The sequence below is a fragment of the Halichoeres trimaculatus genome, unplaced genomic scaffold (assembly GCF_033239565.1).
Source record: "Halichoeres trimaculatus isolate MK-OKI-2021-1 unplaced genomic scaffold, fHalTri1.1 fHalTri1_scaffold_2, whole genome shotgun sequence".
NCBI lineage: Eukaryota > Metazoa > Chordata > Actinopteri > Labriformes > Labridae > Halichoeres > Halichoeres trimaculatus.
In genome coordinates, this window is record NW_027437180.1 from 12,041,235 (window position 1) to 12,064,677 (window position 23,443).

General features: G+C 43.9%; 1 protein-coding gene and 1 non-coding gene across 3 annotated transcripts in view; one reads left to right on the forward strand and one right to left on the reverse strand.

Annotated features, from left to right (window-relative positions):
- LOC141804896 (E3 ubiquitin-protein ligase DTX4-like) overlaps positions 1-21,164 on the reverse strand; it is a 32,790-nt gene extending 11,626 nt beyond the window's left edge. Inside the window, exons 1-4 of one of the 2 annotated variants that reach the window (XM_074689573.1) lie at positions 20,845-21,164; positions 19,130-19,356; positions 1,705-1,919; positions 618-1,507 (exon numbers count right to left, since the gene is read on the reverse strand). In XM_074689573.1, coding sequence (XP_074545674.1) covers positions 618-1,507; positions 1,705-1,919; positions 19,130-19,340 — 1,316 coding nt within the window. In that variant the 5' untranslated portion in view covers positions 19,341-19,356; positions 20,845-21,164. Of the gene's footprint in view, positions 1-617; positions 1,508-1,704; positions 1,920-19,129; positions 19,357-19,592; positions 20,091-20,844 lie in introns of those variants that run through there. The other variant, XM_074689562.1, reaches the window with a different exon arrangement.
- Positions 21,165-22,070: 906 nt separating this feature from the next.
- trnat-ugu (transfer RNA threonine (anticodon UGU)) lies at positions 22,071-22,143 on the forward strand. Its single transcript has one exon. It is a non-coding gene; the product is annotated as a tRNA-Thr (tRNA).
- Positions 22,144-23,443: the final 1,300 nt, after the last annotated feature.

Here is a 23,443-nt window from a genome sequence, read left to right on the forward strand (position 1 = left end):
GAAATTTGAGAGGTTGTTTGAAAATGTGGTGTTTCCATTACCATTTCTTTATTGTGATATTTAGGTTTTACAAAATTCTAGGTGTAATGGAAATGCAGCTAATGAGGCTTTTACCTGGTTGACGAAAGGATTATTTTAACTGCAGACTGTAAAAAAGCCTAAAACTGGGTCTGAGTGTTAATCATTCACAAAATCTGTGCCAAACAATACTGTAAATGTGTGATGGTCCTGGTGGTGCTGGCCACAGTGATGGTTATGATGGTGACAGCGACGAAGATTGTCATATTGATAACGGTGATGATGATAACAGTGAAATTGGATGCAGGAAAAGGACAGAGGGTCTCTCTGCTATCAGAGATCACTTGACAAACTTTAAATGACTCCATTATGAAAACATCACGATGCTCTGAGTTTATGGTGAAGTCTGAGGGACGCTGGATGCAGGCAACACTGTGTTAGCATGCACTGCTAACTGAGCTGCGTTTACATGTATTGTGGGGGTTTTGCTGTGAAGCTAACCAGCTGTGTGTGTGTGTGTGTGTGTGTGTGTGTGTGTGTGTGTGTGTGTGTGTGTGTGTGTGTGTGTGTGTGTGTGTGTGTGTGTGTGTCACACTCACCCTGATGCTATGAGCGCTCTGGACTGGGCCATGGCTATCCTCTGTAGCGCCGGTCTGCTCAGCCCGGCTAAACTGGACCTCTGTGGGAGGGGGGCGTGGCACACGGTTGCAGCAGACGAGGCGCTGCGCTGCGGCTTCATCACCACTGGCGACGGGGAGGGTACCGGAGATGGGGGCATGGTCACACTGTTAGCGGGAGTGATTAGGGTGGCGGTTGGCACTGAGTCGTTGGCTGACAATGAGGAGAGTTTGGGTGGGATGGACGGAGGGTTTTGATTGGATGTTGGCGGCTGAGGAGGAGGGAGGGACGGCGGTGGCGGCCTGTTGGAAGACGAGGTGATGCCTAGAGAGGAGGTTCCAGCAGTGAGGGCAGCGAGTGACTGAGCAAAGAGCTGGGCGTTCCTCCTCGGGGAGGACACGTTCCTGGAGATGGCGAGGCCGTGTGGGAGGGTCTGGTAGTAGTTGGAGTTGGAGTTTGAGTTCTGCTGCTGACCTCGGCCCAGGGTGGCAGATTTGGATGGGCTCAGAGGTTTGGAGGAGAAAGACGCAGAGTTCTTTGGCCGCTGTACGGTCAGAGAGCGTCTGCCTAACGTCTGTACCCCAACTCCTCCTGGCCCTCCTGTGTTTGACTTCACACTGAGGACCAGCATGCACTGCTGGCAGGAGCAAGGCTGGCCCAGACCAGCAGCTGGAAGGCCCCCGTTGGGATAGAGTGAACCCCCCATCCCCATGCTGCTCCCTGACACTCCAACACCCAGGAGGGCTCCTGTCAAACCCCCGCCTCCTCCTACACTTCCACCTTTGGGCAGCGGGAGAGGACCAGACACCAGAGGATAAGCCATGTCAGCGCGTCTCTGCAGCCTGCGACACCTCTGACTCTGCCTATTCACCTGCAGGAGGACACAGACACCACACAGACAGCTCTTAGTGCAAAAATACAGAAACTGGACATAATCCCTCATCACATTCTGCAGCAGCTCCAGGTGTGAAAATGAGAGCTCTCTGACAGGAGCTTCAAACCTCTCTGCAGAGACCCTGCTGCAGGTCTGATTTCTCGTTGTGCGTCACATCAAACCTCTCTGTGTACCTGTGTCATGTTCTGGAAATCGATGAGGTAGCAGAAACCCAGGGGTGTCAGGTCCAGACAGGGCTGCTGCCGGCTGTGGGCGTTCTCGATTGCAATGGCCACCTCCATGTCGTAAGGTGTCCATGTACCGGCATCGTTCTCCCACTCCCACTGCCAGCCCTGACCCGGGGCCGAGGCTGGGTCATAGAAGGTCCTCCGCACCGGACGGATGGTTCCTAAACGGGACAAAAGAAAAATGTACAGTTACTGAACTGTTCCATTCAATCTCCATCTTTCTCCAACAGAGACTTGAAAACAGCAAAGATCTGAAAACATGGTTTCGATCAAAATGCTGCTGAAAGGTGAGTTAGTTTAGGCCCTTAGACTGACTTCAAAATAGCCCTGCAGCAGCCTTTAAACAGAACCATAAATTTTTTTAAACACTCTTAGATTTAGTTTTAAACCTTAGAAATGCATTATTTTACATAAAGAAAAAACTCAAACTAAATGATCACTGCAAGATCACAGCAGAAGTTTTTTAGAATTACCTCTCTCATAAATCAGGTCTATACCTTTTTTTATTTAACAGACTAAATAGTTGCATGTTATTGTCTAATATACACACACTGCATTTTCTGGCAGCAAATTAGTTGAAATACTTAAGCTGAAGGTAGTAAAACAAAGCTGAAAATGTGGAACATGTGAAATAAAATTTGCTGTAAGCTGCTAAAATTGTTAAGGCATAATCAGAGCTACAAAAAGATAGAAAATAAAAAAAAGTGAATAACTGTAAAATGCGTGGAAGGGCCTGAAACATGTGAATAGAGCTGAACTCTGATTAGATAAAAAGCATAGCAACAAGGATGTGAAAAGTCTGCTGATGTACACGTAACAGTAACTGATTGCTTTTCATACTTTTGGAGCCTCAGGGACAGATCTGGCTTCAAATGAACAGCAGAGACTAAATATTAGTCTCCAAAATGCTAAGGTTGAGGAAAACAGAGAGATTTTCAGAGACCTCATTAAAACACCAGCTTCTGCTTGCCAACAGGAGCTGGCACCCATGAAGGTACAAGTCCTACTAATCATGGCAACTATGTCAAAATATCACATGCTCTCACTGGGAGAGATGAAGGTTAAATACACATTTGGAGACACCACTGTGTTTTCTGGGTTGTCAAACAGAGCAAAATCATGGTTTAGTTAAAACAGTCAGTGAAGAGATTAGGAATGATGTTTAAAAAGAGATTAATGCAGCTTCATTTGCTATTAAAAAAGGTAGATGAGACAAGGTATGTCACAAACAAAGCCCAGATCTCTGTCGTTGTGAGTTATGTGGCTAAAAATGAAATGGCCTGTGAAGTTGAGGAAGTGTTTTTGAGATTTGATGATGTGAGTGATAACAGCCTCTGCTGTAACTGAGGAGGTCTAGAAAAGCCAGTAGCTCAGACTTATAATGGTGTCAAGCTGCCTGATGCCATGTTTACCAGCTGTTTCACACAACAATGGAATCTCATGTCCTTGCATTCAGCAAAAACCATACCGAAGTGTAGAGGTATTCTTTCAAGCAGTTGAGGGACTGGAGACATTTTTAACTAAGTCCCAAAGCGCACCTACCTATTGGGTGATGTTGGGGAGCAACATTTACAAAGAGCAGCACCAATGATGGCTGCTGGACAGGTTTGAAAGGTGTCAAAAGCATCAACAAACATATACTTTCTAAGCATATGAGGGCATTTTCAGTACAACTAATACGCTTTATAGAGTTCTGCATATTAAAGTCATAGACATTTGAAATTGTGTGTGAAGTCTTGATGATTGCACGAGACAGGAATTTGACACTTTCTGTGCACAATTTGCATAGAGATGCACCACACTGAGCCTGACAAAGAGTGAAAGTAAACAAAAGCTGTGTTTAGTGAAGTCTTCCATTCATTACCACCACCAAGGAGGTTGTGTTTTTGGGAGAGTTTGTTTGTGAACAACATAACTCAAAAAAAACCTTTAAACTTCAAAGGATTCTTTATCATTGTGAGATAGGGCCGTTTTCACCATATGTGTATATAACTCCACGATAAATGGTCTGATTGTTTTGCAAAACAATACAAGACACGGTCACCATAATGTCTGACAGATGTAAAAGTACGATCCAGATCCTGGCAGTATTCTGGATATTAAGATGTGGAATATGAAATATGTACTGGGTCATCATAATTTTCAACACTGTCAGGTAAAAAATTATTGCACAAACCTCCAACTAACACCAAATTGTAGCAGACAGTCTGCTGAAAGGGAGTATAACATTAAAGTAAGACTTAAGTGTTGCATGACAACCACAATATGCTTGGTGGAGGTCTGTGCTCTGAGTGCTTTTCTAGTTTTAATTGTAAACATTTTGTTGGAAAAAGGTTAATAATTTAATGAGTAAAAGAGGTAGGAATGTGAAAATTCATATCCCCCCTTTTCTGAAGAAGCTGAACAGTAAACAACCTGAAGAGTACAAATCTGCAAAAAATTGAGGAAATAACAACTCAGCTAAAAAAGCAATTCCTAAAAAATGGAGCTGGATCAGCATTTCAACCAGTTACACAAACCCATCCATCCTCCACAAACATGATTCAGTGGCAAACTGGTCCCTGTGTGTTACAGCCCTCAGGAGCCAGCAGGAGTCTCCATGTTTCTCACAGAGTCTTATGTACATGGAGATAATCAGTTCAAATGTGAATACATCAAATTTGGTTGTAAACAAACTTTTTTTTTTCTCAGTGGTAGAAGTGTAACTAGATGATCTATCTCATCATGATTTCCCTATATGATCAGATTAGGGCTGCAACTAACGATTATTTTTAGTGTCGACTAATCTATCAATTATTTTTTCGATTAGTCGATTAATCACGATTATTTTGAGTTTCAACCTAATTTGGCCTTTAAACTGTGCAGACCTTTATAATTCAACCTGTGTTTTGCATTTTTACTGCATTTACCCAGAGTTAGGTTCTCATCTCTGATTGGTCAGCCCTGTGTCACGTTTGTTTGTTTGTTTGTCTTTATTTCATTCATGATGACGTGAAAAAATATAAGTAGGCCTACTAGGCTATACAAAAAATAAATAGGCTAAATCTCAAACTGAATGAAGCAGGTAACAAGGAAATTAAGTTGTTGTGCGCAGTGTTGGACAGACCGCTTATTAGTGACTTTGGGCTCGTTTTCTAATGTTTATTTGCTCATTGGGGCTTGCTTTGCTCTCTGTGCGATCCCGTCTGACTCTCCCCCAACTCTCCATGACAACGCGTTAAGTTTCGTTTCTCTACATGCGCTACTTCCACTTCGCTCATGCGCACTCCGCCCCTCCTCCTCCCCGCTGAGTGTTACCGCTGCAGTGTGAGCTTGAGAGTGATAAATTTCCTCTCTTTTCAAAAGTTAGGGGAATTTTTTACACTAGTTTGTCGCTTAGATCCTGAAAAACTGTTGGTAACAGAGAGTGAAGGAGACTCTCTAGATCACGTTATCAGACGCTAAACTTCGGGAGCTGTCAGGCTGTCCAAGCCGGAGATGCAGAGCCTCCGTCAGAGCGCACAGCGCTCTCTGGAAGTGGAGTTTTTCCTCATCAATTTTCCGCACGTATGAACTTAGTGATCTTTTCCCATAAAAGTATCCAATAACACAGCACCTCATGCTGTGAACTGAAGTTACAGATGAGTATTACCCCCTGGTATTTGATTTCACCATGTGACAACAACAATAAAAACAATGATACGACGCGTCGACTATTAAAATTTGCGTCGATGAATTTTTTTCGTCGACGTAGTCGATTATGTCGACTAATCGTTGCAGCCCTAGATCAGATGACACAGCAGGTATCCACCTGTTCACACCTCATACAGCAGGAAACGTGGACGTAGTCTGAAGATCAAAGATGGAGGTGGTCAAAGAGAAGAACTGACTTATTCTGAGCTTCAGGTGATCTAAATACAGGTGAAGTTGAAGCCGAGAGACCAAGTTAGCAGAGCACAGGCTCATCTTTGGAGAAAGATTTTTACCCCTCGAGGAAAGGAGCTGCAAAAAGCTGCTCAACATCCAGACTCGAGGTGATGTTTCCATCCTGGTACATGGAGAACAGGTTGACCTGAGGAGACAACCGCTCCTCCATCATCACTTCATCATGGCCACAATCAAAGAAACGCAGCGTGGCTTTGTTCCTCACTGAGGAGCTTTCTCTATGAGCACATGAAAACAGCAGAAAACCCTTTGGTGGCCGGAGACTGTGTTTTCTGGGTGTAATCAATCAAACTTCTACATAGTTTGAGCTCTATCAGGTGCTGTCCTGTCACTGAGAGGTAAACGTGCCTTTGAGCAAGACACCAACACTTTGGAGCTGAGTGCTGCAGGTTTTTCTGCACAGTTTTCTCTTCAGTCACAGGAGGATCAGCACGAGACCTGCTGTTTCTTTAACAGGTCAGCCACAGCTGGAACCAAGAGCAACACGTGTGGGCGCGGCCACGCAGAGCTCTCTCACACACACACACACACACACACACACACACACACACACACACACACACACACACACACACACACACACACACACACACACACACACACACACACACACACAAGAATGTGAATATAACAGAGCAGCAGTGTGTGAGGACAGAGGCCCAAGACAGGTGGAGAGAGAGCGCCATCTGGTCTGTATTGTTCTCTACCACTGACCCCTCCCTAAAAACACACACACATACACATACACGCGCGCAGGCTCCACATGTCGGGTGGGGTCAAGCTTTACGCCTGGCAGGACGTTTGTGCTCATCAGCAGAGACTCTGTGGGAAAACTCAGCCACACAGATGAGCCAGCACTTCCTCCTCTTCCTCTTTCTCCTCCTCCTCCTCCATCTTTTTTGCTCTGTCACATTTCAGCTGCTGCTCAAATTTAGACTCCCACCAGCCCACAGTGATGGGGTGTTAAAATGTCCTGTCCTGCCTTAAGGGTTTTCTCAGCGTCACCCGACCTCAGCCTGACGCTTTTTGTGAGGTGATCACGACAGGAACAAAACCTGCAGTTCATCCGTCACGCAGGAGCAAAACAGGACTGAAACAGAAACATCCAGAGTGAAATAAATGTTCCCACTGTGACGTCCCACTCGGTGTGGAAGTCTGTGGGGAAACATTTTCCTTAAAAGACTCAACAAACAGGACAATCAGCTGATCCTCTGCAGGATCACAACAAGGCTCAGCAGCTGGACGGAGGTTTGTTTGCAAGACATTAGAGGTAAAACCGCAAGTGTCTGTGATAGAGGTAAAACCAATCCTGATACTGGTATGGGTTCAATCCTGCCCTCAAAGCTGGATCCAGTATCAGTGGGAAGAAGCTGATTCATGATGCAACAATTGCATATTAATATCTGAACATTCTGAAGCTTTGTTTCCACCAAACTGCTGGTAAACATTTAAACTTTGATAGTTAAATTAAATCAAATTTTAACTTCAGTAATTCCATATACTCATTTTTTTTGCCTTTTATCCAAAACATTACCAGTCTTATCCATCAGTAGGGCATGCAGGATACATTTAACACTGGTATGAGATTGGTCATGGTATCAGTCCATACCCGAAGCCCAGGTATTGGTATCAGAACCAATAAAGTTGGATTGGTTCTTGGAGTACACCGATCACAATTTTCTGACCGATCACGGATCTTAAAAAAGCCTGACCTGCCGATACCGATTTCTACTTTTTATTTTTTTATAACTGACAGCATTCAGTGTTCCAGTCTTATTTTATTGAAATCATTGAACAATACCAGTGAAAGAATAAAATCTTTACGTTCAACTTAAACAATCAATAAAGTGTCCTCAGTTTTAGGTCTTAGAGCAAAAAGCAACAATGGCTGTCAAACCGTCCAAGAGCTATATAAGATCAGTTTCATATGTAAGGATGGGCTGATCACTGATTTCTGATCTCTGATCACCGATCCCCCAAACTTAAGGAAATGGGCATTCATCGATCGATCGGTCGGTCGGTGCATGTCTGATCGGTTCATCCCTAGTCTGTGTCCTGACTGAATGAGACCAACCTCATTCCTGATGTTAACACAGTTGTCAGACCAAACACCCATGGCCATGATGACTCCTTGACGCCTTCGACCTCTAACTTACAATTCCCCGCTCCGTGTTCAGGCAGCACAGGAAGCTCAACAGCAGCACCAGGTTAGGGACACGAGGTGAAGCCGAGTACCATTTAGCACCAAAACCACAGACAGACGTCTCTCTGCTGCTCTGCTCTCTGCTGAGTGATGATGTGTTTGATTGTGTTAGTTTGTGAGTGTGCGTGTGTTTGTAAGGGCGTGGCCACACTGGCCATCCAAACAGTGCTGTGATGAGCACGATTGAGCCCCCTTCCCGCTGCATTGTTTCCCTCGATGTCCAGTTCAACCCGTGGTCACACTACTCCAATATGGACCAGACTTGAGACACACGCATGGCCTGCCTACATCATCGTGAAGCCTCATGAACACAGACAACATTGCTACAACTTTTTTGGCTTATGTTAAGCCATTTTGGTCCAGGATCACAGCAGAAGTAATTTAAAGTTTCCTCTCACACAGACCAGTTCTATATCCTGATCTTTTATTCAACAGATTAAAAAGTCTTTTTATTTATCCTTTATGACAGGATGTCATTTCTGTCTCTGTGTGGCCACGCATTCACAATCCTCTTCTGCTCTTTGTGCCCAAGGCAAAGTTCTGCCCCAAAATGTACAAAGACTTATGTGTGTGCACACACAGGTGAGCACACTCAATAGGGGCAGAAAGCCCAGATTTCTGTCATGGCTAATGAGAATCTCATGAGCTAACAAAGTGTCTTAACTGTGTCTGTCTTTACTCTGTCCGTCTTTTCTTGTTTTTTTTTTTGTATTCCTCTGTGTTTCTATAATCTTGCATATCACTTCTTGTCTTTATAGTCCTCTGTATTTCTATAACCCCCCATATTATTTCCTTTCTTGTTGACCTCTCTAGCTCCCAGCTCTGACTTTGTCATACCACCTAGTCCCCTTCAACTCCGTCTCTTCTACTTTGTCTCTACTTTGTCTCACCTTGAAAGAGTATGGTCTCTGGAGTTTTGGGTTCAGAGTCAGTTTTCAGCTACAGAGAGTAGAAGAAAAAGAGACCGAAGCAGTGAGGGTCGGATCAGGTGGACCAGAGAGCGTCTGACATGAAGCCGACATTAAAACAAAAGAAGAGACCCTCACCTTCACAGGTGAAGAGAAAAACCATGAAACGTATCCTCTGCTCCAGCAGGACGTATTGATTTCAAACTTTATCAGTTCATCAATCTGAGGCTACAAACACGCTCCTCAATGGTTTGAACCATTTCTAATCAATTTTTAACGGAAATGGTTATCAACACTTATCTCTAGAAAACAATCATCTCAATCAAACACAACATTCATTAAATTAGAGATTATTTTCAGGCAAGAGTGTAACTTTTCTCTGCTTTCAGCTTCTCACAGGAAGGACACGACACGACATCCCACACAAACAAAATGCCTCATGAACAAATGACATGCCGCACCACATGACAGGAAGACAGAGAGAGCAGTTGTTGATTTTCAGAGATAAAGCAAAGAGAGAGGATAAAGATGCTATTTTCTGATTGGATAAATAAGTTCCCTTCCCCCAAACAAACATGCAACAAGTCACACTTCCCCTCTGCCATCCTTACAGCCTCCACACCACTGACTGCTCTCTGATGTTCACTAAGGCTTCCTTTGCATATCTCATAGATGCACATGTCAGATTTATGTCAGGCAGACTATGAGCAAAGGAGGGAGGGTAGTGTGACCTGGTCTTTGACTCTCTGGTCAACTCTGTGCTCAAAACATCAGATGCCAACAAAGAATCCAAAATAAGAGGATGAGAAGTAAGAGTAATGTGTTGATCTGGGTTCAGAGACGACTTCTGTCCCAGGTTGGTTCACCGGGACTTTACTTTAACCACTATCACATATACTTGTAACATTCAGCAGATACAACTAACAGCGTCCCGATCTGATATTGTTACCTGATATCGGTCTGATACCAGTAAAAAAACAAGCATCAGATTATATCAGCCTGTATCTAAAATCTCCAATACAAGTAGTTCCCTCAAGGGTCGTTTACACGACAACGGTTTAAGGGTGAAACGCAAAAGTTTTGTTGCGTTTCAGCCTCGCGTTAACACGGAAATGGCGTTTCAGCCGACCTAAAACGCAAACTTTTGAAAACGGCCTCCAGAGTGGGATTTTTCTGACACCCTCCCGACACCGTTGCCGTGTAAACAGTAAGGCGTTTTCAGTGGAAACGATGACGTCACAGTCTGCCTTGCGCGCGTGCATACAACAGGACAACAGTACCGTTGGTACGATCATCACGGACTACCGTGTTGTGCTTGTGCTGCTCAATCTGCTGAATCTGCTGACTGTCTTTCAACAAAATCTGCATCTGTTGCTCCACTTTTTGACTTAGTATTCCCCAATACACCAGATGACTGGCTCAACACTACTTCGGTGGAGAACCCACAAAAGCAGCTTCTGGAAAAGATAGTTATAGCACCACCTATAGGCCTGGGGTCCTCACTACAGCGTTTTCAGTCCATCAGCGTTTCCGTGCAAACGCAGATTTTTTTCACAGAGTTTCCACTGTGTTTTAGCGTTTTCAGATGAAACGTTGTCGTGTAAACAGGGCCTCAGACTCTACTGCAGCACTTCTATTCAGCATGCAGAGCCTATGTGATCACAGCAACAATGTGTGCTAAGGTGCTAACAAAGTGGCAAGGAGCAGAAGTAAAGTGGGCCAGTATTTTTTTGCAAAAGTTTGAAAAAGACAAGTACAAAACTTGTCATGCATGAGTTTCCTGTGGTGGCAGGGAACCTGGGAAGTTTACCAAGACCAACCTCAGCACTGAGTTTGATTAATAACACAAGCCTTTTCTAACATTCCATACTACACAGTTAGTACGAAAAGTGTGTATGATTAAAGCCGATACCGTATCAGATCAGCCAATACTCAAGGCTGCAAAATCAGTATTGTGTCGAAAGTGGAAAGGTTGTATCGAGAAACCCCAAGATACAACACCTGAGTAACCCGATCTCTGGGTATTGGAAAATGTTTGTAATAGGAGGTGTGAAAAATATTGATACAGCAATATAAGGTTATACTTTGACCTGTGATAAAGTATCAATATTTTGACTCTTAATGCCAATACTTTTGTTGAAATAAAAATTCATATCTTAGGTGAGTTGGAACACGTCTTTCGCACCTCCACTGTGGTGGATGGCGCCAATGAGCTACTCTGCTGTATGTTGCCCATAAACCTTATAACAAACATAATGTCAGAGTTAATTCAAAATATTTTATTCCTAAACTTGATGATGTGGGTTTTGATGCTGTAAACATCAATGTTTCTCTCTGTTCTTGGGTCAGTTTGTTTAAAATCACTTTAAGTTTAATTTTTACAGTGCAGCAGACTGATAAAATAGTCATAGTCATGTTTTGCACAATATTAAATTTTTTTATGCGTAACATTGGTTACACCAAGTGACATTTATAAGTTTCACCAACTGACCACGTCTTTCAAACAATAATGTCTTGCAACATTAGTTTAATGTAGTTTGAGTGACAAACTTGACACACTATGTTTTCAAGTTAAGTTTATGAAACACTGAATCTGACTTTTGTTATTTCAAACACAAGAAAAAAGAAAGTTGTTTTCAATCAAATAGTTGATAGCTAAAAGCTGACAGGCTGCAGCTGTCTTGAAGGAGTTTATGTCCTTGTCTGAGTATTTTCTCAAGCTTGTTGAGGTGACACAGTTGTGTTTGTGGTGTTTATAGACGGGCACTGTCCCAGCTCACGGCTGCAGATTATAAACTTGTTCTGAGACCTCTTGTCGTCTGATGTTTCCCTGATGTTACCTGCTTTGTTCTTTGAATGTTCTCTGTTTTTTAGTTTGCTCTCGCTCCCTCCCCCTTTCTGCTCAACACAATTTCCCCAGCCCCCCTGGTCTCTTGGGAGTCTCCCACCCAACCCCTGCCCCCCATCTACCATGACCTCGTTGCCCCAGGGCATTGTGGGGGTCTGGGAATGTGTCTCCTTCAGCAGGACCAGCTGGAGCAAGAGGAGCAACAAGCTGCAGGCGCATAAAGAAAGCCTCTCACTCTGCAGTCCTCAAACACAACCTCCAAACTCCTCATCTGGAAACAGTCGAACGTAGATATGAGTTCACTTTCACACTCCTGAGTCACCGTCAACCAGCTGACAGGGTGAGCTCCTCAAAACCCCAGATCTCAGCCTCACAGAGAGGAAGTCCAGCTTCAGAAACAGCTAATTTAACATTCTCAGCTGTGTCACAGACAGCTGTTTCACTTCCTTTATTCACTCAGCAGGTGAGCAGACTCACAGACTCTGAACTCAGACAACAGGAGGGTTAGTGAGGCTCCGAGCTGAGAATGAGATGACGCTCCTGGTGAGAAACATCTTTACATGAAGTACGTCTGAGAAGACTGTTTCTCTGTGGATCATCACACGACAGAAACAAACTCCACAGACAGCGACAGTCTGAAGTAAGGCTGCACGATGTATCATTTCAGCATCGTCGTAGCGGCTCTGGGTTTACTTTTAAAGCCAAAGTTTCAGTGTTCTCATCGCTCATTTTATAGTTATTTTAACTTTCCATGCCTTATAATTTCACAAGCTGCCATATAACTCAAAACAGTCGTAGTTTAACGTTGAATTAATCTTTGCGTAAAGTTTGCTTTTCTTTCTGCAGAAATCGCCTTTTGTCTATTTCCGAGGTGAACCATGTTCACAAAACACATTGTGTTTGTTCTGGAAATGTCTCTAAACATTACTTTACAGTTGGAGGAGGACAAACTCTGTGAGCCATACACGTGTATGTGTGCACTTTCGCTGTGTGACTCTGGCTCTCATGCAGCGTGTCAACATATTTAATAAATTTCTGTTATATTATTAGTTTCATTTGAGGGGAACTTAAACAAAGGAACCTCTGAGCAGAAGGGTCATTTCAGGGAGAATTCAGTTGAACAAAGTGAAGAATACCAGTAATACCAGTAGGAAACACAAATAATACAATGTCATTTTTACCATCGGGCCACCCTTGTCTGAAGCTCATGCAATAGACATTAAAATATTTCAAACTGTCTTTTCCTGGAGTCCAAATTAAACTGTAGCTTCTCTGAGTGTTGCTACCAATTTGATATTCCTTTATTTCAGAAAAACTGCATCGTGAGGATGAGTTTGTTTAGGGTAGAAACTATAGAAACTATAGAAACAATGAGCACTAAGGAAATCAATAAGGAAATCAATAAGAGTCACTCAAAGCAAACAGCAGCTCAGCTCACAGCCCCCATCAGAGAGAAAGAAAGAGAGGCTCACAAACATTACAACAAAAAGAAAAATGCTTTATCAATCTGTTCACATTAGCCCCGTTTCCACCAAGCAGTTCATTTTGGTTCATCTCTGTACAGCACATTAGGTGTGGGCGGTATACCGGTTTCATCACTGTCACCAGTATCATATGTTGCCACGAAATGAATTACCGTAATTACCGTGGTAAAGCATTGTTACACACAAGTTAGCCCAGGTAGTTGTTATTTATTTCTCCCAACGTGAGAAGACACTTTTCCGCCACATCCATTCTGAAAATACACCTTTAAGGCCAGTAGCACCGAGTCAGTGACGTGATGAAGTAAACATTTACCACGTGCAACTGGTGTGCAAGACAACGGCTGCCCTGTTTTGGACACAGGCTGTACATCGCTATAGGTAAGAGTCTATGGTCAAACCTCAAAACCTAAAATGTGATACAACCATTATTTTTACATAAGTAGTGGCATCAAAATAAATGTTTTGAAGCAAACTGAAGCCATAGTTTGTGGACTATGAGGCGCCACATTTTTCACACGCTTTGAACCCTGCGGATTAAAAAATAGTGCACCCAATTCACAGATTTTTACGGTCTTACGAGCTTCATAACCTCGTAGCATTAAAACCAAGAAATGTCTCAATTATTTTTGTTGTCAATAAAATATGTGCCAATGAAAAATATGAGTTTTGCCAAGCTTTGACCAAGTTTAGACTCATGCCATGGCAGCAACACTGCAGTCTGTTGATTGGTGGAAAGAATCATCACTTCTGTGATAGTAGAAACAAAGAACAACACATAACCTCCGGTCAACTTCCTGAAGAGAACATTCTTTTTGTTTGGAAAACGGCGTCACCAGACAGCTCAAACTTCAGTTGAGCTGAAGCGGCGTTGCGTTTTCCTTCTTCATTTGATTTATTAACGGGGTACAAAGTGTTGCATTAAGTAGCTGGTGTGACTATCAGCACCTGGCTTTCACGCTGCCTACTGAGAGGAACATGGTTGGCTGTTGTAAACACAAACAAGGTCCCAGCTTTACCAATCCAACCCATACCAAACTGTACTGATCCAAACTGGTCTGCTAAGAGGAGACAGGGCTATTGTCTTATTCTTGTTTGGTCTTAAAGATAGTTTTCTCATAGATACGCGAATGTATGGCAGGCTTAATCTGTCAAAGAACCAGACTGACACATTTAATGAGCGAGTTAAGAGTCAAAATAATCAGTTTGAGGTCGGGTTTTAACATTTCAACGTGAAGACGGTAGTGGACGGTTAAATCCTGCAGCAGCTTGCCTCAGGTCCCATTCAACTCTTTCTCTTCCAAACTCAGATACACCAGAGAGCCTGTCTGGACCTGTTACACCCCTAAAGTGGTCCCATGTAGTCTGTCCACAGAAACTGAACAGGTTAGATGGTGCAGCTTCTAAAAAATATCCAAACCTGGTTTAAAAACTAAGGCCAGAGCAGGGGTAAGCTTCATATTTCAAAGGAGAATGGTTTTAAACTGGCTATGAACTTTAAGAACTGAAAGAAATTCAAAGTTCAAACTTTGGGACCAGCTTTTGTTGATCGAGCAGGCACAAACACGACCGGTTTAACTGGTTACTGGATTAATGTTCACAGACTGAAAACACCAGGATAACAAGATGGGTAAGCAGCAGGAGGAGGGATCTCTGATTTCATACGTCACTCATTAAAATCTCTGGCAGCAGGATCAGTCAGTCAGTATTATTCCAACAGCATCACGGTTCACTGGCATGTTAGAGTTCAGCATGATAATCTGATATCTGGATGAAGACACCTGCTGGAGGAGCCAACAAGATGCTGACCAGCTTGATTTAACAACACATGAGAGACAAATGTGAGTGGATGTATCAGACAGAGACAGGCAGACTCTTCACGGGTTTTGTTTTTCTCTTTTTCTGGGACCACACAGTCATAAAAACTTTCATTAAACAATGCTTGGTCAACCATAAATGAAGCAGCTCCACTTTAAAGCAACTTTATAGCCCACAACAGGCATACGACGCCAGCAACAACGAGAAAAACAAGAGTCAGTGAGCGCAGTTGGGGGAGAACCCTGTGATGATGGTGTTTTGGTTCATTTCGTCTCTCACAAATTAAAACCAGCTTCAGCAAACAACAATGTCTCTGAGGAACGACACGTAAAACGCCCCAACCCTGACGACTGGTGAGGAGGAGAAACCAAACAACTGAACACTCCTCTTCATCTTCATCTTCATCTTCAACCTGCCAACAAATAACACTCTCACCTCTGAGTCCAGGCTTCATCCTAACTCCACATTTCTCTAGTGTGTGTGTGTATCTATACGAGGGAGACTGTGTGTACATGACAGCCACGATGAAGTAACTCACATCTGTTCCACAAAACCCAACAATGGTGGAGTGAAGAAAGTTAGGGGGAGCCAGAGAGAACAGACTCCCCAATTATCTCACTCCTTCAACAACCACTCCCACTGAAATACACACACACACACGCGCGCACACACACACACACGCACCTCTCAATGTCTCCATGTTGAAGCCAAGTCCAAGAGGCCCTCGGGACTTTATCCTATTGACGAAACCAAACACTCGGACCAGAGAGAGAAGGGGGAAAGGGGGCTGAAGGAGGGGGAGGGGGACACAGACTGAAGTGAACTTTCTGCTCATTAGTCTCTGAGATATTCCATTCTTTCCACACCATCAAGGGTTTTCACTTCGTTCTCATGTGAGGGGTGTGCAGCTGCTTTGTGACTAAGCTTGTGTGTATGTGTTTGTGTGTGTGTTGAAGAAAATAAGGGCTTAAGACCGAGGAGAACATAACAGAGATCTTGGGCAGCTGCTCTGCATCATCATAACGTCATCATATGGTTGAGTCTTCAACATAAACTATGCTCATTTTCTCTCTAACACACATAAAAACACACACACGGTCATGCTTGATGTCTGACTGAAGTTTCTCAGCTCTCTGTAAGGCGGGGTGAGTGGTTCTGATCCAAACAGCGACTCACAGCTGGGCTCTAACAGAGGAGAGAAGGTCTGCTCCCCACCCTGAGCTCTGACTTTGACCCCACAGTCTGAAACACGAGCTTGAAGAAAAACTCAGCCTTGTTTTCGTCACATATTCAACCTGAGCTGTTGTTTTTCATCAAGGAAAAATAACTGTAGCTGTTCAACAGTTATCACCTCACTGTGAAAAACGATGTCAATAAATAATCAGAGTTCAACACCCGTAGAGTCTGATCACACAGTCTACTGCACTCGTAGCGTAGCTTAGCTTTGTTCAGGCTAGCCAAGACTGGGTTATCTGACGTCAGGTTGGGTTGGATCCTTTGTTGAGGTTAGCTTAGCTTAAGATAGCTTAGGTAAGCATATGTTGGGTAAGCCTAGGTTAGTTTAGGTTAGGCTAACATAGGTTAGGACAGGTTAGCTTAGGGTTAGCGTTACTTTGCTCAGGGTAGCTTGGATAAGGCGAGGTTAGATCATTTGGTTAGGTTAGCTTAGGTTAGATAAGATCAGGCTAGCTTAGGTAAGCTTAACTAAGAACAGGTTAGCTTAGCATAGGTCAGGTTTTTGCTTCGTTGTACTTTGGTTTTGCTTGCACCAAGCGTTGCTATGAATGAACTGTACTATGAACCAGTATAGTTTGGTACAGGTTGGAGCCTGATCCTGTTTGCGTTTCCACAGCCAACAGTGCCCTTCTTGATAGGCAGCGAGTGAGCAGCAGTAGCAGCATCAGCTATGTAATAGCATGACAGCATACTAGCATGACACGGTGTACCCCGCTAATAAATCCAATGAAGAAAAAAAACGTGACACAGTGAACAAAGAGCAACGATGGAAGACATCCAGCTTAATTTCCTTTGTGATTGGCATGTGGCTCTTTGTTACAAGAACAATCAAGCTTTGTTATGTGTTGTTCTGCATTAATGCCGTTACACGGAAAGTGGTGATTCCTTCAACCAATCAATAGACTGCACTGTATCTTAGTCCACCATTTGGGGTCGCATTAATATGTCTGTCACCCCAACAGAAGGGTATCAAAAAGTGGGATGGTGCGGGTCGGAAACACCACAGAATGCATGCCATACCAAGACGAACCAAACTGAACTGCTTGGGGCTTTAGCTTATCTCATTTTAGGTGAGGTTATCTAGGTTAGGTTAGCTTATCTTAGGTTATGTTAGCTCATCTCAGGTCAGTTTAGCTTGGCTTATCTTTGCTTAGGTTAGGTTGAACGGTTTAGTTTGGTTAGCTTTGATTGTCAGCATAGGTTGTTAGGTTGGGTTGATATAGAGTAGTTTATCTTAATTCAGGTCAGCTTATCTCAGATTAGCTTATTTTAGGTCAAGGTTAGGTTAGATTATTTGGATAGGTTATCTTTGGTTATCAAAGGTTAGTTAGGCTTATGTCAGGTCAGTTTTGCTTATGTATGCTTGGCTTTAGTCAGGTTAGCTTAGCTTAGGTGAGGTCACTGTATCTATATCAGACCCAAAACCCAGTGGGGTTCATACTCAGTCTCTCCTGAAACCTTTAAGGTTGGATCACAGAGGACCAAACACTTTGTCTTTAACCTGACACTGCCTTCACTCTGTGCTGGGGATAAATAATCATTCAGAGAAAACTGACAATCTCTGCCAACCGGGGAGCTCAGTGATTTTGTCTTCTATCATCTGTCAAAAACTTTTCTGTGTTCAGCTAACTCACAACTTTTAGAGCCCAGGAAGTCCAGTTTTTGCTGCTGTACTGACACACCTAGGTATTGATAGTGTTCAATTTGTACCTGTATCACATCAAAGTTCCAAACTCTGGTGTCATGACATCCCTTCTGCTCACAATTTCACCAAGAAGCAAAACTGGTCACAACACCGATGTCTGGTGAAACCTCTTCACCTTAATGTTAGCTCGCAGAGAGAACTTTCCCCCTTACATCAGCTTCCTCTATCCTCGTGCTGAGTTTCACCTGGAGGCTGGCAGTACAACTGTTCCAGCTGTTCACACACACACACAAACCCACACAGACTGATCAGGTTTCCGTTGATGAAAGGGAAACTCTCCTGAAGCTGTACTTACAGCTCCACATACGCTGTTCAAGACTTCTGTCACCTGTGTCCATCAGCTGCTCCACCGCTCCACCACTCCCTCCACACCCACCTGTTCACACACCTGTATCTCCTCCTGATGTGTTGAAATCTGAGCTGCCCATCAACAACTTCTGACACCGTTGTGACCAACGCTAAGGTTTCTCTCTTCAGTCTGTCCTCCCATATAATGAACCATACACAGCTGTCTAAAGGTTCAGCTCAACCTGACCTTTCACTGAGTCACACTCAGCTCTGCTGGTGCCTCTGTGTGAGCTGACGAGAGCCTGCTCATCTGGCTCAGCACAGAGTCACTGTGTCTACAGTGGGTCACATGTCAGCTACAGTGTAGGCTACTGCAACAGTATGAGGAGTGAGGGGACAGATCCTGCAGGGTCTTAATCCCAACAAACAGGCAGAACTGTAAAGGTTTAAAGCACATGCTTAATTCATTCAAGTCGAGGTAACAAGTGCACAACTTCAAGATGCTTCACAAAGAGATCCAATCAGCTGCTTCTGCTCCAGGCTGGTCCAGACACAGCCCTCTGTGGCTTTTTTCCTGTTGCTGCTGAATGTTTCTGAGTCACACACATTCGGTGTCTAAATCACAGTTGTCTTCACAGAAAAGTGGTGTACAGGTGTACCTGCAGACCTGGAGCCAGACACGCAGAGTCTTTCACCCAGATTCATTCTGGGCTCAATAAAAGCAACAGCTTCCAGATTGAAGCATTTCATGTGGATTGCTTATACCATTGAGACATCAAGATTAGTCTTGTACGAAGGGTGTACAGTAAAGTGATTCTAACCATGAGGAAAGTATCAGAGCTCTGAACAGTCCCATCACAGCCAGAAGCAAGGCACACTCAGGTAAAGGAATAAAACTTTGGCATCACTGAAAGCAGATTTCTGGCCCCAAACATCACCTCTCTCCACCCTCTGTCTCACCTGTGTCCTGTCTGAACTGATGCATGGACTGGAGATCTATGATGTAGGGCGAGAGCCGGCTGTCCACCTGGCCGAGGACCACGCTTCCTCCGCGGGGGTCGCTGCTCCGGATGGCCGCCTCTATCTGGTGGGATACGGCGGGGCTGTAAGGCCTCCACCGGCCGTGCTCGTTCAGCCATTCCCACACCACCACGGCAGAGGCCAGGAGCATGTTGTTACTGTTGGCCCTGCAGAGGAAATACAGGAGGAAATGGAGGAAAACAGGGTTGACTGTGGTCCGGTTTGATGTAAGGAGGGTTTGTTTGCCAACACAGATAGTAAAAGGGGAGACAGAGGCCAACCACAGCAGACAAAGAGACATTTACACACAACGTTCTGTCTTCTCTGTTTTTCTCTTCCCTTTTTCACAGTCTGCTGTAAATACACCCTGTTTCCCACAGCCAAACACAGCTAACTGTCTTACATTGAGCCGGGGCTGAGCTAACGCCGGGAGAGACCACCGACACATTCTTCTGCAGACATCCGAGCTCCACGCATGGCCAGGCGGGCAGGAAATCCCGGTCAGCACCCGTCAGCTCCGCGAAAACACCGAAAAATGTCGTGAAATCAGCCGCAGAGTAAACGTCCAGCGGAGAGGCCTAAATGTGGAGCTTTGTGGGGTTAAGGCTTTGCTCTCGACACGCAAAGCCGCTCCAGTGACGGCCTTTGTGAGATTTTGGCTCTGTGTGAGAGAAACCACCTCGGTGTGGAGAAAATCCGGGTCAACGATCCGCGTTTCGGCTGTTTCTGCCTTTACCGTAGGAGCAGATAAATCCCCCTGAAGCAGCCTCGGCAGGGTGGAGAGAGCTGCAGCTGGTGTTTGTTTCCTCCCGTAGTTTGGGGCGTTGCATACCGAAATGTTGAGAAAGTGGAGAGGCTTCCTACAGCGCAACCTCAGTAGTACCGACTCCCAAACCAGGTGTTCTGCTCACTTTTGCTACTCCACCAGAGGAGCGCGCAGCTCGCGGGGGCGAGCAACCAGTATCTACCGAGTCGGGCACGTCGAGAGTCCCAAACGATAAAGCTTTGACAGACTTCGTCCGCGGGGTTGATCATCATCGGTGTTTAAGATAATTTGTGAATCATGGAGTGTTAGGTGCTGTGCGAGGGACTACATTATACATGTAGCCATGCTTTTTACTTTACCCTGTTTGCTATGAATGGGTAATATCTGGTCAATTCCTCAGATCACAACTTATTCAACAATATCTCAGGGTGAAAAACTTTTTTTCAAGATTCTATCGTGAAATCTAGTTTGCAATATAAACCAGATTAAATAATAATAAAAAAAAAACAGTGTTGTTCCTTTACCCATAAAACTGCGTTAACACTGTTTGGGTATATGTCCACTTGGGGCTTTTGAACCTGTGAGATTAGTCTGTCACATTTTTTTTACAGTAAATATTTGGGTGTTTTTAAAATAGAGCTGATAAAACTAAATCAGACCTGTCGTGATAACACTAGTTTTGGCTTGAGATGTGCGCGCTCCCGTGGATGCGGCTCTCGTAGGGCACGCACAGCGCTGCAGAACACCGTCGTGTCGTTTGAGTACAGGTTCAACTGGTCTCGATCCCATGGTGAACGCATCAGTGGAAGTTACACCGAAGACAAATGAAAGAGCGCAGTTAAATCTCAGAATATGTAGTCTGGCTTAATCTCATGAAGAAAACACTCACCGGTTGATAGGAACGTCCGGGTCCTCCGACACACTTGGAGGGAAATCCAGGATAGTCACAGACCTCTTTGTAGATTATTCTGTGTTTTTCTTCTTGTCTCCGCCATGGCTCGCTCTTTACTCCGCCGGGGATCACCAAGTGGAAATAATCCTATCTTCCCCTCTGTAAATAAAATTTCAAAAAGTAATCCAGACAGAGATGAACTAGAGTTCCTCTAAAGAGTTAGGGACCGGAGAACAGTGAATAAAGTCCATGGTGAGATGAATTTGACTCTGCCATGTTTACCCTGTCGCCTCCATGTTCTCGCTGTGAGGGAAACTGAAGGCTGTGGAGGGGACTGAGGGGGACAGCAGCCCCCTCACCGCGCCCAGAAACAAACCCCCAGGGCGGACAGCGTCCAATAACAAGGAGGTCTGCAGAGACGGCACTCATCCAAGCCCTATAACTACTAACAACGTGCTTTCCTCTCTCAGAATGAGCTGTAAACATTTAAACTGGGCATTGTGCAGTAAAACACAATAACAACAAAATTATTGATACAGTCATCATCCTCGTCGTCTCATGATCGTAATAATAATAATCGGTTAAGACACTGATGAACCAATAATATAACCTCTCAAACCTGGAAAAGGCAATGATACAAGTCTGAGGCAATTCTATTCTATATAAATATTTTTCAACAGAATCTCTTAGTTATTATAGTTGTGCATTTTTTTATGTGAAAATCATGGAAATTGAGCAAAACAAATCAGTGCACAGGAAGCTTCTTTGCTGATGAGTAGGGGGTCCCGTTTTGTTTAAACTGACCGCGTGCTGCCACCTGGCGGACAGAGTGTAAACAGCACGTGTATTGTTGCTGACCGTCTGAAGCGGTCTAAAGTCGACTGGAGTCCGACTGGATTAATCGATGCAAAAAAGGTCTGAGGGAGCGTTTACAGAGCTTCACCGAGGATTATTGCTGAAAGATTGTATTTTAACATCAGTTCTGTTTCTCTGGTCGATTCATCTTCTGGTTTCACGTTTTTCCACGTGTTTACAGTATATGCTAACTGTAGCTCCTTGCAGCTAGCTGAGCCAACGTCATCGTTTATAGTTTAGTTGGACCGGTCTGTTCACCGCACGATAAATTAACACGATATATTGACATCATCATTTTTGCAAATAGTCGCATACACAAAACAAAATCCAAATTTTTGTAGAAAAGTGACGTCATGGCGTGTGTCGAAGGCTCCATAGCTCAGGGGTTAGAGCACTGGTCTTGTAAACCAGGGGTCGCGAGTTCAAATCTCGCTGGGGCCTGGATCACGTTTTTTTTTTTCTTCAGCCGACTGTTTGGTGTATGGATGATTTAACTTTATTTGTCTGACTTGCAGTTATTTGAATTATTGATTTTAATATCATAGTGTTTACATCAATATGTCTGAATACTATTTACAAACAAGAGATAAGAGAGAACAATTTATATTAATTTTAGAAATGTACTATAAAAGTCTTTTAATTGTGACCTTTCTGGTTTAAAAACAGAATATTTAACCAGTGAAGTTGTGATTCACTATCACTCATGACAGAGAAATTACTAGGTGAGAAAAATCATTAAAGAGATTAAATCAATTTCAGGTTGGATGGTTGACTAATTGTTGAAGTGCAACATCAGCAAACATCCGGAGTTTCTCTGTGTCTTAGTAGTGCAGCACTGTATGGAAGTAGTGTACCTCAGTTACTAATGGCTAGCTTGACAGAAGAGCTCAAGTGTGCGAAGGTCAGGACGGAGATGTTGGTAGCTGGGAGTGAAGATGAGATAGTTGGTAGGTTGGTTCTAAATCTGACGAGGTAGGAAATGAAATCCAGGAGTTGCAGCGCAGGATGCAAAGGCATTTGAAGACTGGACATGTTGCAATGCTGTGGGGTTTGGAACTTAGATCAGAAGGCATGTCCTAAAGAAAGGAGGAAGTTGCTGGTGGAGCAGATATTGGGTAGTAGGAGACCCAATAAACAGGCAGCTGTGGGGTGGGTACAAGTATGTGCTTAGCTCAGAAAAGAATCACATTAACTTTGTGCTTTCAGAATCACGCAAACACCCCTCAACTGGTTTAATTTCCTCACTTCATTCAACTGAAGTCATGTACATATCATTGTGCCCCAGGGCTCTGTCCTGGGCCCCTGCTATTCATAATCTACTTACCTCCCTTTGACCATATCTTCCATAAACGTCACATTCATTTCCATTGCTATGCAGATGACACTCAGCTCTTTGTCACCACACCGACCTCCCTATCCTACTGCCTACTTGACATAAAATCCTGGTTTACAGCTAACTTCCTCAAACTCAACAGTGACAAAAACTTAAATGTTACTCATCTGCACTAAATCTGGCCAAGCTAAATCAAACTCCTCTATACTTCCAATTGATAATTCATCCATTTACCCCTCCCCTCAGGTCAAGAGTCTGGGTGTCATCCTTGATTGTACTTCTGAGATCCCCTCCATGTCTCCACTCCTGTCCACACACTCAGATCCTCGTCCTCCACCCATCTTGCTGTCCCCTGTGTCTACCTCTCTGACTGACTCTTTCCTTCCCGTATCTGTTGTTAATCACTAT